The following is a 13,432-nucleotide window of genomic DNA, read 5'->3' on the forward strand; positions in this document are numbered from 1 at the left end:
GCTAGCAGTTGCCCACAGCTTCACTGGGCCTGAGAGGAGAGGAGAGCACTGCTCCAGCTTTAGCAACTAGCACGCTGGCCAGAGACCTGGCTGCCCTACCTTGCAAGCGCTTGCACAAACCAGCAGCACGCTCCTGGGCTCTGTCCCTCTAGTCACTTAGGCACAGCCTCTGGGGATGAGCAGTGGCCGTGGCCAGCCAATTGCCTGCTGGTTTGCCCCTAAACCAGACTTTGGTGCTGATGGGGCAAAGCAAGGGAAAGGGCTGGACTTCACAGCTCAGAAAAAATTTCTGGAGAGCATTTGAGGGAAGATTTAATCCTGACTAACACTCAAAATAGGAGGGATGAGGTTGGGTGCTGGAGGAGTGCAGAACCTGTCTGTGGTCTCATGACAGCTTTTGTCCTTACGGCAGCAGAGAGGCTGCACAGCTCCAGTGTGGCACCCTGCCGCCTCCTCTATGGCCCCTCTCTCCTGTGGCTGTTCCCAGCCCCTTGGGTGCTCTTGTGCTAGAGCAGAGTCAGGAGCTGTTGAAAGTCTGTGAGCATGGAAAAGAGGTCTTTCCAGTATGCAACACACAATCCCTCTTGAGCAGAGCAGACACTTCACACAGCATTAACCCTAATAGATTTATGTTTTGCTTTTTGCAAGAAACAATGCAGCAAACTGGGACAACCTGGCAGTGGGGAAAATTAAGGTAGTTAAGGGCTAGGAAGTACAAACAGGAAGGACAACTTTAAACAACACAGGACTGTATGGCACAGCTCCCTCTGAGCTTGCAGCCTGAGAGTTAGGCAGCTCTTCCTACAAAGGACACTCTCAGCTGCCATTGCAGGACACACTTAGGCAATTGGAGGCCCAAAGATCAGAAGGAAAGAGCGGACAGCCACCAGCTAAGGCACTGTGAGAGCCAGGAGTAGGAAGAACACAGGTGTCCTGAGCCCCAGATCCGTGCCCTTGACACAAAGATTTGGTCACCTCTTTGAAACAGGGTCACCTGGGGCAGCCCAATGGTGGTTTCTGTTCAGGACCACAAGGCCAGGAAGGGACAAGTACAGCAGGATTGGTCCTCAGTTTAGCATTTAACCAAATCACACTTTGCTAGGGGCAAGGTGAAGACAGCAATTGCAGCCTGGTTTGCAGGCAATTTCAGGTCAGGGAAGGAAGAGCAGAGAATCCGGAGCAGGACAGGTGAAGGCTTCCCCTGGTCCCATTTGAAGAGATGTGCCAGGGCCAGACCAGCTGCAGAGGGGAAACTATAGAGGGGAAAGAGCATCTGCAGCCATTGCACTTACCAACAAAGCATGAACTGAGCTGACCACCCCCAGGAGCAAGTGGCATAGGCTACTGAAGTTACAGTAAGAGACAGCCTGACTGCCAGAGCTCAAAGACACCATGCTTTGAAGCATGTGGATGTGATTTGTCCTGCAGCCAAACTGCGGGAGAAATGCTAAATCACACCTCAAAAATACCCTAGGACACCTCCCCCAGTCAGCATCCCTTTGGGCTTTGGGACTGTGGCATACCACACTTTCTCTGCCTTGGCCTTTCTGTCCTGCTCTATCACTCATCAATCACAGCCTCAGGGCATGTGGGGCATGTGAGCAGGCCAGGGCAGCAGAGATGCAGATAGACCTGCAGGGATGCTGCACTGCTCTGATTAGCACAATCAGGCCATCGCACATGGTTTCCTGGCTGCTGGGTGCAGCTGGTCCCAGGGTATAAAACCAGCCCCCGGGCACTAGGAGACTCAGACGTCCACACAACTTGGAAGGAGTGTTCAGCTGTGGGAAGAGATGTGCCAGCCCCAGCCACTGCTGGCCCTGCTGCTCCTGCTTTCCTGCCCATGGGCCAATGCCAGTAAGCTGGGGTACCACAAGCTGCTGCGGGTGAGGCTGCTGGGCTGGGGTTTGACCTCAGCAGCCATGGGCTCATCCTGCGGTGGGGTGTCTTGCAGGTGCTCTACGGGGTCAGATTGTGGGGGGCCACGAGGCTCAGCCCCACTCCCACCCTTACATGGCCTACCTAAAGGTAGGGATGTCAGCCTGCGGAGGCTTCCTGGTGGCCCCTAACTGGGTGATGACAGCTGCACACTGCATGGGGTGAGTACTTCATACAGGGGCTTTATCCCCTTCTTCCTCCACTAATCTGTGAGGTCCATCACTAGAGTAATTTTGCAGTAGGTTCGTCTTCCTCCTGTGCTGAGCAGCTCTCTCCACCTGCCTGTGAAAGGGGAGGTACACAGGTAAGACCCAACCTGTCTTCCCCCTTCTCCACTCTGCTGCCACTGCCAGGAATGCCACAGTCATACTGGGGGCTCACAACATCCACGAACCAGAAACGACCCAGCAGATCCGGGGAGTTATCAGATACTACCAGCACCCTGAATATGACCCCAACACCATGTCTAACGACATCATGCTGCTCAAGGCAAGGCAGTCCTGCAGCAGGCAGTGGGTTGGAGGGTAGAGTGGGGCTGTGGGTCTAGCAGGATCTACACAGAGCACATTCTTGCTGTTAGCTTCTTCTGCAAACCATCAGCTGCTTCTGCCCATGAGTGCTGGAGGCAAGCAGGAATGGGAGGGACCTGGGAGGGAACTGTGGGCAGGGCTTGGAGCTGCATGCCCTATTCACAGCAGCTCACCAGAGCTTCCAGTGCTGTGTGCCCTGTTAGACCTCCCCTACCTCTGCACACAAAGTGTCCTTCAGCTGTTCTGCTCATAGCCTTCTCCAAAAACCTTGCTTTCTCCCAGCTGACAGCAAAGGCCACTCTCAATGACTATGTCAAGACCATTCCACTGCCTAAGACCAGCAGCGACGTCCCCACAGGCACCAAGTGCAGCATAGCTGGATGGGGCCTGATTGATGACGACCAGGCAACAAACAAGCTCTTTGAAACCAAAGTCTCCATCTACAGCCGCAGGAAATGCATCCACTTCTACCCACATCTCGACACCGGCATGGTGTGTGCAGGCAGCTTCCACGAGCTCAGTGATTCCAGCCAGGTATGGGCTGCCAACAGGCTGGGGGCTTGGCTGCGGGGCACGCAGGCTCTCTGGTAGCAGGGGCTGCTGCTGGCACAGGCTTATCTGGTTCCCAGGAGAGGTGACAAGCATTTGATTTGTAGCTCCCATGTGGACTAGCTCTCTGGATGCCCTGACACCACCATCCATGTGCAGTCCCAGGGGCAGAGCCCCAACTCGCCTGCTCTGGACAGCTCCTCCAGCTCAGTGGCATGTGGGACAGTAGCAGAGCCACAGATCCGGAGCAGATACAGCCCTGCTGGCAGTGCCTAGGCAGGGAAGGACCAAGGTGAAACCTGTTCCCACAGGGAAGAGGCCTCTAAAACCAGTCTCTCATCTGTCCTCAGGGAGATTCTGGTGGGCCCCTGGTATGCAATAAGGTGGCACAAGGCATCGTTTCCTTTGGGTACAACACCCCGCCCGGGGTCTACACCCGCATCTCCAACTACTTGCCCTGGATCAAAAAAATCCTGAAGAAGTAGCAGCAGCAGCAGCACTCCTCCAGCATTGGTGCAGCCCTGGAGTCTGCACTGGTTTCCTTCCTGCCCCTGCTGAAGGTTTGACTCCCTCCTCTCCTTGCGAACCTGAGTGACCTGATCGGTGCACACAAGCGTCCCCTGCTTTCTGTTCTGAGGCTGCTGGCTGTCCCACTCCCTGCCCATCTCAGGCAGACAGTTCAGGGCTAGGTTAAATCACCCTGGCAGAAGCAGGGATCACCCCAGATGGCACCAGAAAGAGGCTGTGCTACAATGGACCCTGTTTCCTTCAGAGATAACCCTGTCCCTGCTTGAACCTTGCTGCACTTAAAACACCCACAGTAAACTCAGGCTGCATTTCCCAGCATATGTCTTCTTTCTTGTACGTTGCCCCAGGGAGAAGGGAGGGTCTAGCTGGTGAAAGTGAGAGTTCAGCCTGTTGGGACAGAGGCAGTCATAGCTCTGCATCCACTGAATTGCTGGCAGACTTGGAGAACAAGAGCTACAGCTGGCCTTGCTAGAGTCATGGGGATGAGTGCGTTGCAGGAAGAGACACTGCCCAGGTAGAAATGGGCTAGGAAAAGTGGTGTGCACACACTCCATCCGCTAACTTCAGCAATGTCACCACCTGCCTGGGAGCAGCTGACAGCCAGGATGTGCTGTTTCAGCAGGTACCAGGAGTCAAAAGCTGCCATTCCCTGCAAAGTAATGACTGTCCCCTCTGCAGGGGCCTCTCACCTGGATGATGTTGCACCATAGCACATAGGGCAGCCGAGAGCAGGCTGGGTCACAGGGGAAACCAGGCTAATCTTTTCAGCTGTAAGAGGCTCCAGCAGGTGAAGGGAGCTGGACTTTTTTGTGGACTGTGCTGTTTCTGCCCTGCCTTGGCCATAGGGCAGGTGGTGGCTGAGATCCCAGGGACAGGACTTTAGGATCCCACAGAGGAGGCATACCCAAAGTCCCAGCTGTTGCACACTAGTGCTTTCAGTCTTTGCCTCTGCCATCCTCCAGTAGTCACAGTCTTCCATCTCCTGAACAGCAACATGATGTCCTGGGTAGAGATGTTGATAGTCTCCAAAAGGATTGTACTGAAAGGGTGGATAAAGGACCTGGGTTCACAAAAGGGCCTGACCCCATGCCACTTCTCTCCTTTCCTCCCATGCTAACTATAGCGGGAGAGCCTGACTTTTCCCCTGGAGAAGGCAAGGGTGAGTCCTAGCTGGTAGCTGTCTGCCTTGGAGTGTGTTGGCACATTTCTGTCCCTCTCAGGAAGGCAAGCCCAGCCCCAGCCGTACAGCACAAGCAGAGACTGTTCTAGAAGTAGCACAAAACCAAAAGGGTTTACAACTCTTCCGTCAGCCTGGTGATACTCACAGGCAAGCTTCTCCCCACAAAGGATGCTCTAGTACCATTTTCAGACAGCCTCTCCACTAGACTCTGAATAACTTGCACCAGCCCCTACTTCCATGGCCTGCACTGAGTTTAAAGAAACTTGTCTAAACCCTGAGCCTTAGTCTCCTTTGTTCCAGCTAGTTTCTGACAGCATCTCTTATATACAGATAGGAGACGAGAGTCTCTCCTATGTCATGAGAAGAGTGCTAGACACTTTCCTGGAGGAAATGACAAGGGGCAGAGACAGTGCATTGGTAAATAACTGAGCTACAGAACTCCCTGGTGCAGAATGACAGATGTCTGTGCAAGTTCAAGAGGAGACCAGACTGGTTTGCGGCAGGGAAACCCAGCGGGGAATTTTAAACATACATAAACTCAGAAACTGCATGCAATTCAAGGGAACAGGATGTTTGCCCTGTCTTTCCAAGGTTCCCACTAGCCACCTCTGTCAGAAGGAGATGGCCTGCAGTCTGGCCCTGGATGTCTGCTCTTATGTTCTCCCTGTTCTTGCCTGGGACGAAGGGAAACTACATCCCCTTCAGCACCCATGCCACCCTGGGGAAACTGAGAAGGGTCCTTGGTTTGGGCTTCTGCTAACAGCTGGTATCAGCTAGGAAATCTGCAAGTGAAAAGGATGCAACTGCTTATCTGTGTAGTACAAATCTTTGTCACGCAGTCTTTGCACGATAATGGCAGCTTTTAGCTTAAAAATGGGGTTTGCCCTGTGGCACTAGGGGAAGATAGGAAAGCAAATTTACCGGCAGTCAGTGAGGGCAGCAGAGACGTATCAGCCGCATTTCATCATAGCCGAAGGAAGGAACCGCTGCTGGGGCGAGCGCACAGACATGCCCATCTTCCACCTTTCCCTGGAGCCTGTGCACTGGTGCCAGTGGGGAGACAAGGGGACACCCTAGGGGCCAGGGATGGGGAAAGTGTGTGTTCAGCGATATGCCACCAGGCCTTCCTCCAGCATGGTCCCTCTCCCCATGGACTGGAGAAGGAGGAGGGGCAGCTGCTGCAGGGCCTGGTCCAGGGAAGGCAGATGCCCACCATGCACTGCAGAAAGGCACCTGGCACTTGTTTGGCATTTAAAAATCACTGCCTGCCAGGGTGGGGGCAGTGCTGGCTGTGATGTGCTTGGACATGACGCTTCCCAGAAGAACAAGACCAGCTTCAGGGAGACATGGTCTCCTCTGGTGTCACAAATGCCCCTCGCATTTGTGACACCAGATCCCTGGGTCATCAGGTTATCTCTAGCCAGTGAAGGGGCAGAATCCCAAACCTGCATCCCTGCCTCCATCCACCCTCAACACATCAGAGGCAAAGTGATCCCCTGACCCGGGGTCAAGGAAGCGTCCTCCTGTCTTCTCTCACACTGGCTGGTAAGAGACAGCAAACTCGCCAATTTAATGATGAACAATTACATCTGGAAAGAAACACTTAAAAAGGTGTCTTTTGCTGTACAAAGCAGAGCCCTAAGTCAGCAGCTGGTGCAGAACAGAGACCTTGTGGCAACAGCAGCAGTGACATTGCTGTGGGCCACGCTTACAAAGCTGCCATAACAACTTCTTGCCCTCATAGCTGTGACCAGTGTGGTGTTATAAATGCACTCACACCAATTCTGCTCTATTACCCAGGACGACACCTACTGAGAAAGAGCAGGAGGGTCCTCAGCTGCCACTGCATGGTCTTTGGAACTGGTGCAATTGAAAGAAATCTTGTTCTTGCAGGGCTCATGATAAAAATCAAGAGAGTTTGCAAGTGCACAACAAATACGAGCTGCAAGAGAAGAGCATGCTGGCAGGCAAAGCGATGAGGATGGGTATGCTCCCTACAGCTTCCAGCTCAAAGGCAATGGGTTAAAATTGGCTCTGGGTTTAAAAGGATGTCAGATACCCCAGATCAGGCCCAAGATGAAGGTGGATTGATGCCCAAGGCTAAGGCTGACTGAATTCCCCTCTCAGATCGCTGAGGCATGCAATTTGCAGATAGATTAATCAGATGAGTCTGACTTCTGTGGTTTCCTGGAGTCTAGTCTCAGGCTATAAAATCTTGCTGGGAGCAGGAAGAGACCCCAGCTGCAGCCTCACCTCCAAGGGATCCACTGAAGCAGAGAACGCTGTGATGAAGCACCTGCAGAAACTCCTGCTCTCCCTCCTGCTGGTGACCTGCCCCCCGGCTACAGCCAGTAAGTAGAGCGGCCTGGAGGCAAGGAGAGGGCTGGGCAAGGAAGAGTCCCAGACAGCGCATCCTGTGCCCTGTGTCCTCCAATCGCCTCATCCTGAGTCCCGTCCATTGCAGATTATTCCTGGAATCGGATGGATAGAGGAGGTGAAGCCAAGACCCACTCCACACCCTATGTGGCCTATCTGCAAGGAAAGAACAACCATTTCTGCGGAGGCTTCCTAGTGGCCCCAAACTGGGTGATGACAGCAGCTCAGTGCTTCGTGTAAGTTTTTGCTATGTTTGTACAGCACGTGGCGCGACAAGATTGTTGCACTACCATGATCTGGGTAACATCTCCTAGATGGAGGTCTAACAGTTTGAGTCAATTCCTTCATGGCTGTGGCCAAACTCTTTCCCTAGCAGGGGTTGCAGGCTGCACTGCTAGGACAGGGCAAGGCTGTGGGGACTAGCAGTGAAACAGCAGGGGTGTGTCTGCAGCGCTCCCTTGAGCCATTCTTCCCCATGTCCCTCCCCAGCCCACATTGAGATACTTACCTTTATTTTTTTTTTATTCCCCCTCCACGACTCATTTTATTCTTCCCAGACATCAACAATGAGAAATCAGACCGGCTTCCTCCCTTGCTGTCACTGCTGCTGGCATAGCAGGGATTGCTGGTGTCAGGCTTTGCCCTTTCTGCCACCAAAGACCTCCAAGACTGTTATCAGAATGAATGATCTCTTATGAGGAAGCTGCTTCCCCAGCTCTCTTCCATCCCTCCAGCTGGAGAAACTGGGGCATGGACAGGCAAGAGGGCTTTTCTAGATGTGCGTGACTGGGTGTAGCTATTATGCTCCTCAGGGCTGACAGCTCTGCCCCAGTGCCAGTAACCGAGCCTCAGGGCCAGTCCCCATATCTGAGCAGCAGAAAGGAGGATCAGCAGAACCCAGGAGCCCGGACACTGAAGTCCTGCCTGCTAGACTGGAAGGACTCCTACCCGTACCCAGGGTCCCTCCTGGTTCTCCTAAGGCAGCCCCTTCTGCAGGTGATGTAGAGGCCAGTAAAGGTACATTGACCCAGAGCAGGGTCCCAATTTAGAAATCTCTCCTTGGTGCCATGGAATTCCATGGGCCTACAAAGCCTGGAACCACAGTCCACATATCTTAGTACACAGCAGCAGCATTGGACCAAATCCGCTCAGCTCAAGACCTAGAGGTAAAGTAACCCTTGCAGAGCTCCGGTCTGTCAGACGGAAACTTGCTCTGCCTCTTGGCTGGTAGCTTAACTGGCAGAGCTTCTTGCTCCCACCATTCTTCTTTAAAGCCCAGCCACTCTCCCCTGGCCATGCCCCTGGGAGGTGTGCCTCAGTGTTAACAGGGAAGACAGGAGAAAGCTAATGACATACACTGTGCTTGATTTTACCAGACACAAACCTCTGACTGTCATCCTTGGAGCCCACACAATCCAGAGGAGAGAGGAAAGCTGGCAAACATTCGAAGTCCAAGAATATCACTGCCATCCAGACTTCATGAGTCCTAAGAAGGGAAATGACATCCTCTTGCTGAAGGTAACTACCTGCCTGGAGCACCTGCATGGTCCTATCTGCCCAACATGTAGAGCTAAGCTGTAACCCTGGAGCTGGAGGGGACAGCCTTCATCACAAAGCATTTACAGACCAAGCACTCATTTCTGTATTTTCTGTCCCCTTGCCCAGCTGAAAGGCAATGCCACCAGCAACAGCTATGTTAGGACCATTGCCTTTGAAAAATCAAAAGTCCCTGGTGGGACTGTGTGCAGCATAGCCGGCTGGGGCTACAAAACACCTGCTGCCACATTACGCGAAGCCACCATCACCATCATCAAACAAAGGGACTGCCTCAACCACTACCCTGGACTTGCTGACAACTTGATTTGTGGACGCAGTGGATCTGCTGGGGTACCTGAAAAGGTCAGTCTCTGACTTAGGGAGTAGAAGGCTGTGGGGGAGGTTTTAGCCAGGTGCTGGGCACAAACCTAATCTGGGCTAAAAAACTACCGAAAAGGTGCTGTCTAAAATTGCTTTTTGTTGTCCCCTCACTCTCCCCTCCATCAGTCCATGCTTCCTCACCAGCATCCCTCTCTCTTGCTGTCCTGGCACAAGAGGTGCCCTGGGTCTTGATCTCCAAGGATCAGACCCTCAGAGGATCAGCAGCATTCCTGCTGACTGCAGGCATCATGCTTGTGCTCAGCCCTGGGTGAAACAGAAGGGACAAATGGATCCTCATCTTCCCACAGCAGAGGACCTAGGAGTTTGCAACAGCACAACAGGACAACTGCTTGGCTGAAGAAGGGTTTGCCCTAAATCTCATAGCTGGTCTGAGTGCATTTTGTTGTGCTCTGCAGGCAGCAGAAAGGCAGAAATGAAGCAATACTTTAACCTTCAGTGTTTGCCCAGCTGTAGTTCTGCTGGGTCCTGTGCTGGGTCCCAGACAAAACTGGCAATGGTCTCTTCTGGACCCAGAGCTATCCACATCTATTGCAAGTCCAAGCTTCTCCTAGGGAAGCTCTGTTCTGATATTTGCAGCCTCCCTGTTCTTTGCAAATGCACCGTTTTCCTGGGGACCCTGCATAAATCAACACTGATCTCTCTCCTCCTCCATTTTACAGGGTGATGCTGGGGATCCACTCGTCTGCAACAACAAAGCCTACGGGATCTTCTCCTATAGGCATAACAATTGGCCCGGTTTCTACACACACATTGCTCCTTACCTTCCCTGGGTCAACAGTGTCATGAAGTCAGCATGACCCTACTCTCACCCCAGCTGCTGCCCTGGAAAACTCATGCTTCAGGGCCCCATGCTTGCCTGCTTTTTCTTCCTTTCTCCCTGGGAAATATCTTCCACTGATCCTCATGGACATGGCAAGGACTTCTCTCTGGAAAAGCCAAACTATGACAGCGGGGGGCTTGGCACAGAGATTGCACCTCGACTGTGTTTGCTCCCTGTGCAAGCGAGGGAGTGCCCATTTACACGGCGCGTGCTCCCACACTTTACTGCTCTGATTTACCCCTTTGTCAAGTTGCTTGTGGCTACAGCTCTAGAAAGGAAGCAGCAGGACAGCCTTGAATGAGATGACAGTAGCTGTTGGGATGTCTGCCGTCCTTTGGGGAAGACGGTACAATTAGATCGGGGGAATCCAAAGAGCAGCCTCCTCCCTGCCCCTTGCATTTGTGACACCAGATGCCTCGATCTCCTTTGCCCAAGCCCTGGGGTTAGAGGGTTGCCCCAGCTCCAAGGAGGACACTTTCAGCTCCTGCCTAACTGCTGCTGCTGTCCCCTACCTCTGAAACCTGGTGCCTCCTTTCTCCCCTCTTGCTGTAGCTCCAGCATTGTAAGAATACATAAAAACAATAAATTGCATCTGCATTTGAGAGCCTTTTTCCTTCTGTGATTTGGATTTCTCTTGGCCGCTGGCCCCAGTCCTGACCAGCTCAGAAGAAAGTCACTACTCAAACAGCTGAATCCCAAGCTGGAAGTTTCTACCCTAACTAGTGGCCTCCATTTTCTGTCCCACCTAAACCCTCAGAACAGGTGTCAAGCCTGGTTTTCAGGGCAGGGGAAGCCTCTTGGCCTCCTCTCCCCACTGTGGAGTGCTCAGGCAAAACTGAAAAAGATGGTAATCCGTCATCTCCTGGCAGGAGATTGTCTTCCCCCCATACACTGCAGTGTGAGCAGGTAGGAAAGAACTACACAGGGGAGGGGGCACTGAGCACAAGGTGTCCCGGGGACTCCGTGAGCACTTGCAGCTCGTGCCCACCGGTGTCGCATGGGGGGAGAATTAGCCCATCTCATCACAGGGCAGCCTGCCCGCAGAGCACAGCCAATGCAGGAACACAGATGAGGCTCTAGCCCATGCAGTACCTGAGTGCTCTGCAAGACAGGCTGTGCCAAGCATTCCGTTGCCTCCAGCTCGATCAGGTTGTCAGACACCCAGGGGAGCAGCAGCTCACATAGATGACACGCAGCTGCCTGGAGGAGCGCGTTACCACGGAAGGAAGTAAAGTACTGGGCCATGTCTCAGGCAGCAATCACGTCCTCCAGGAGGTTTGTTTTGCTCAGAAAGAGGATCCCTGGTGTGCTCCAGAGCCAGGGCAGCCCCAGGCAGAGCCAGGCACTCCACCACCCTGTTCTGCATCAAGGGGTGTGCATGCAGAGACTGCTGTCCCTCTCGGGCAGACATCCAGCTCACCAACTTCCAAAAGCACTACGCTGAAATCCACAGCCCTGCTGCAGAGCAGTGATGGCAGAGACAGCCTGCACCCCTCACTGACACTCAGCCACCTGCCTGGACCACCAGATGAGCTCCTTCGCCAGCATGTCCCGGCACAGCCTGTGAGCTTCTCAGCTCCTTTGCTGTTGGCTTCCAGGCAGCAGTCACATTCACTGAGAGAGGCCAGATAGATGAAAGCAATCACACTCTCAAATCAGCAGATCCATTTCCTCTGCTCTGACTTCTGCCCACCCACATCCATGATCCTGCCAGGATGGAGGGTCAGCCAGAGACAGGGGCACGATGTTTTCCCCTTTGGGAAGGCAGTGCCTGGGACCATGGCTTTGACAGGAATCATGGACACAGAGCCCCCAAGGACCGTGCTGCCACATCTCAACAGGTTACCAGATATCAAGTGAGTTACTAAATGTAATCCCAAATGCACTCTTAGCCTGCCAAGAGCAAGTGAGCAGCAGCCTTACCAAGCCACCTCTTGGGCAGAGGACAGGAAGAACACCAGAGCCAGCTGGAATTCAACTACCTGAAATTCAAGATGCAGCCAGCATTTTGAACAAGTGAAGGCACAAGAGGTGCAAAGGCTTTTCCTCTTGATAACCACAGCACTTGCCCAGTCCAAGCAGAAGCAGAGGATACTATGGCAGGTGCTGCCTTATTTCCCCCTGGGGAAGGGAGAGGCAGCCAAGAAAGACAGTCCAAGGACAAGAGACACGATAGAGACAGAACAGGCAGGGTGCAGGGCAGTTGTTTGGGAGAAGGGGAATCCCATGCACTTGCCACACACAAAGGGCTGACTACTTTACAGGATCTTCACCTTAACATCCCATTCTGCCCTGAGAAGTAGTATTCCTTGTTGCCAGCTGTAGGCATTTGGCTCTGCAGCACATCCTGAACAGTGGGAATGTAAGAGCCCTGAGCTATCCACTCCAGATTGGACAGAAAACTGCAGGGAGCCACGGTACAAGGAAGCAGTCTGTCCCTTTGACCCGCTGGGCTGTGCCACATGTCTACATCATACGTTCGGCTCATTTTCAAGCCATGTTCTCCTCATCCTCCACAATGTACATGCTAGCTCGTTTCCAGTTCTCTTCTGGAGTCAGACGACTAGGTTCCTCCAGCAAAGAGGTAAGTGCATTCCCAGACAGATAGTGTGGAGACAGATAGCACCAAATTTGACTTTCTCTGCCTGTATCCAGTGTCGAGTTGTCCAACAAGCTTCATGCCTTCAATTGCCTCCCCTTCACATGCATGTTTACAGCATCTCCCAAAGCAGGCATACACTCATGCCACTGGGTGTCACAGTATAAATACAGCATCCTATCAGGCTATGACACCACTTTTTCATTCTTTCTTGCAGATTTCAACAGAAGAAAAAAAATACTACCAAAGTCAAAGCCCTGTGTGTTCTCTGACCACGGGTAACACAGGGTGTAGAACAGATCTAGGCCTACTGCTGTACCACGTGGATACAACCAGTCCATTCCAAAAGGCAATACCCCCAAGAAGCTTGGACACAAGTCAGCTGCACCAACCGGCTTAGAAGCAAAGGCTTTAGTCCTGGTTCAAGCCACAGACAATGTGGACAGCCAGAACACTGACCCTCACTGTAAACAAGACGACAACAGCACCTTGCACAGCAAGGTCTTGTGCCTAGGCTGTAAGGCACTACTGTAATACACAATTTTATCTCAGATCTCTGCCAGTCCATAAAAGGGTAAAGTCAATCTGTAGCAATAAAGGAAACAGAACTGGGAGTACTACTCCTGTCCCCATGCTTTAACCATATCACCACCCTTCTCTTCCCACAAGACCCCGTAGCTTGTGATAACATCCAACCACTGTGTTACTGAGGCACAAATCCCACAGAGTCAACCCCAATTTCGGTGTGTCAGGAAAGAAATTATACCCAAAGATTCAAGAGATTTTTTGTGTCTGGTTGTACTGGAAAACAAGAGTGAAAGATGTAGGCATTAGCTCACTGGTGACCCATAAAATCAGAGATGTTTCAGTGCTGCATATTACGGTAGTGGCCAAATGCCTTGGTGACGGTGATCCTCCCATGCAAGGTCCTGTATGTGCATGCAGTAGAATCAGTCCTCACCGTGAAGATGCTA

The 13,432-nt window shown here is 52.6% G+C and overlaps 2 protein-coding genes across 2 annotated transcripts; both read left to right on the plus strand.

Annotated features, from left to right (window-relative positions):
• Nucleotides 1-1,755: 1,755 nt before the first annotated feature.
• On the plus strand, nt 1,756-3,943 carry LOC115349099 (mast cell protease 1A-like). The gene is made up of 5 exons (XM_030032856.2): nt 1,756-1,857; nt 1,955-2,099; nt 2,292-2,427; nt 2,751-3,002; nt 3,368-3,943. The coding sequence occupies exons 1-5, from the start codon at nt 1,794-1,796 to the stop codon at nt 3,500-3,502; spliced, it is 732 nt and encodes a 243-aa protein (XP_029888716.1). The 5' UTR covers nt 1,756-1,793; the 3' UTR covers nt 3,503-3,943.
• A 1-nt stretch (nt 3,944) lies between these two features.
• Nucleotides 3,945-10,397, plus strand: LOC115349193 (granzyme E-like). The gene is made up of 6 exons (XM_030033111.2): nt 3,945-4,059; nt 6,619-7,076; nt 7,190-7,337; nt 8,478-8,619; nt 8,767-9,000; nt 9,699-10,397. Exons 2-6 carry the CDS (start codon nt 6,890-6,892, stop codon nt 9,834-9,836), a joined length of 849 nt encoding a protein of 282 aa, XP_029888971.1. The 5' UTR covers nt 3,945-4,059; nt 6,619-6,889; the 3' UTR covers nt 9,837-10,397.
• Nucleotides 10,398-13,432: the final 3,035 nt, after the last annotated feature.

Source organism: Aquila chrysaetos, chromosome 12 (assembly GCF_900496995.4).
Source record: "Aquila chrysaetos chrysaetos chromosome 12, bAquChr1.4, whole genome shotgun sequence".
In the NCBI taxonomy this organism is placed as follows: Eukaryota; Metazoa; Chordata; class Aves; order Accipitriformes; family Accipitridae; genus Aquila; species Aquila chrysaetos.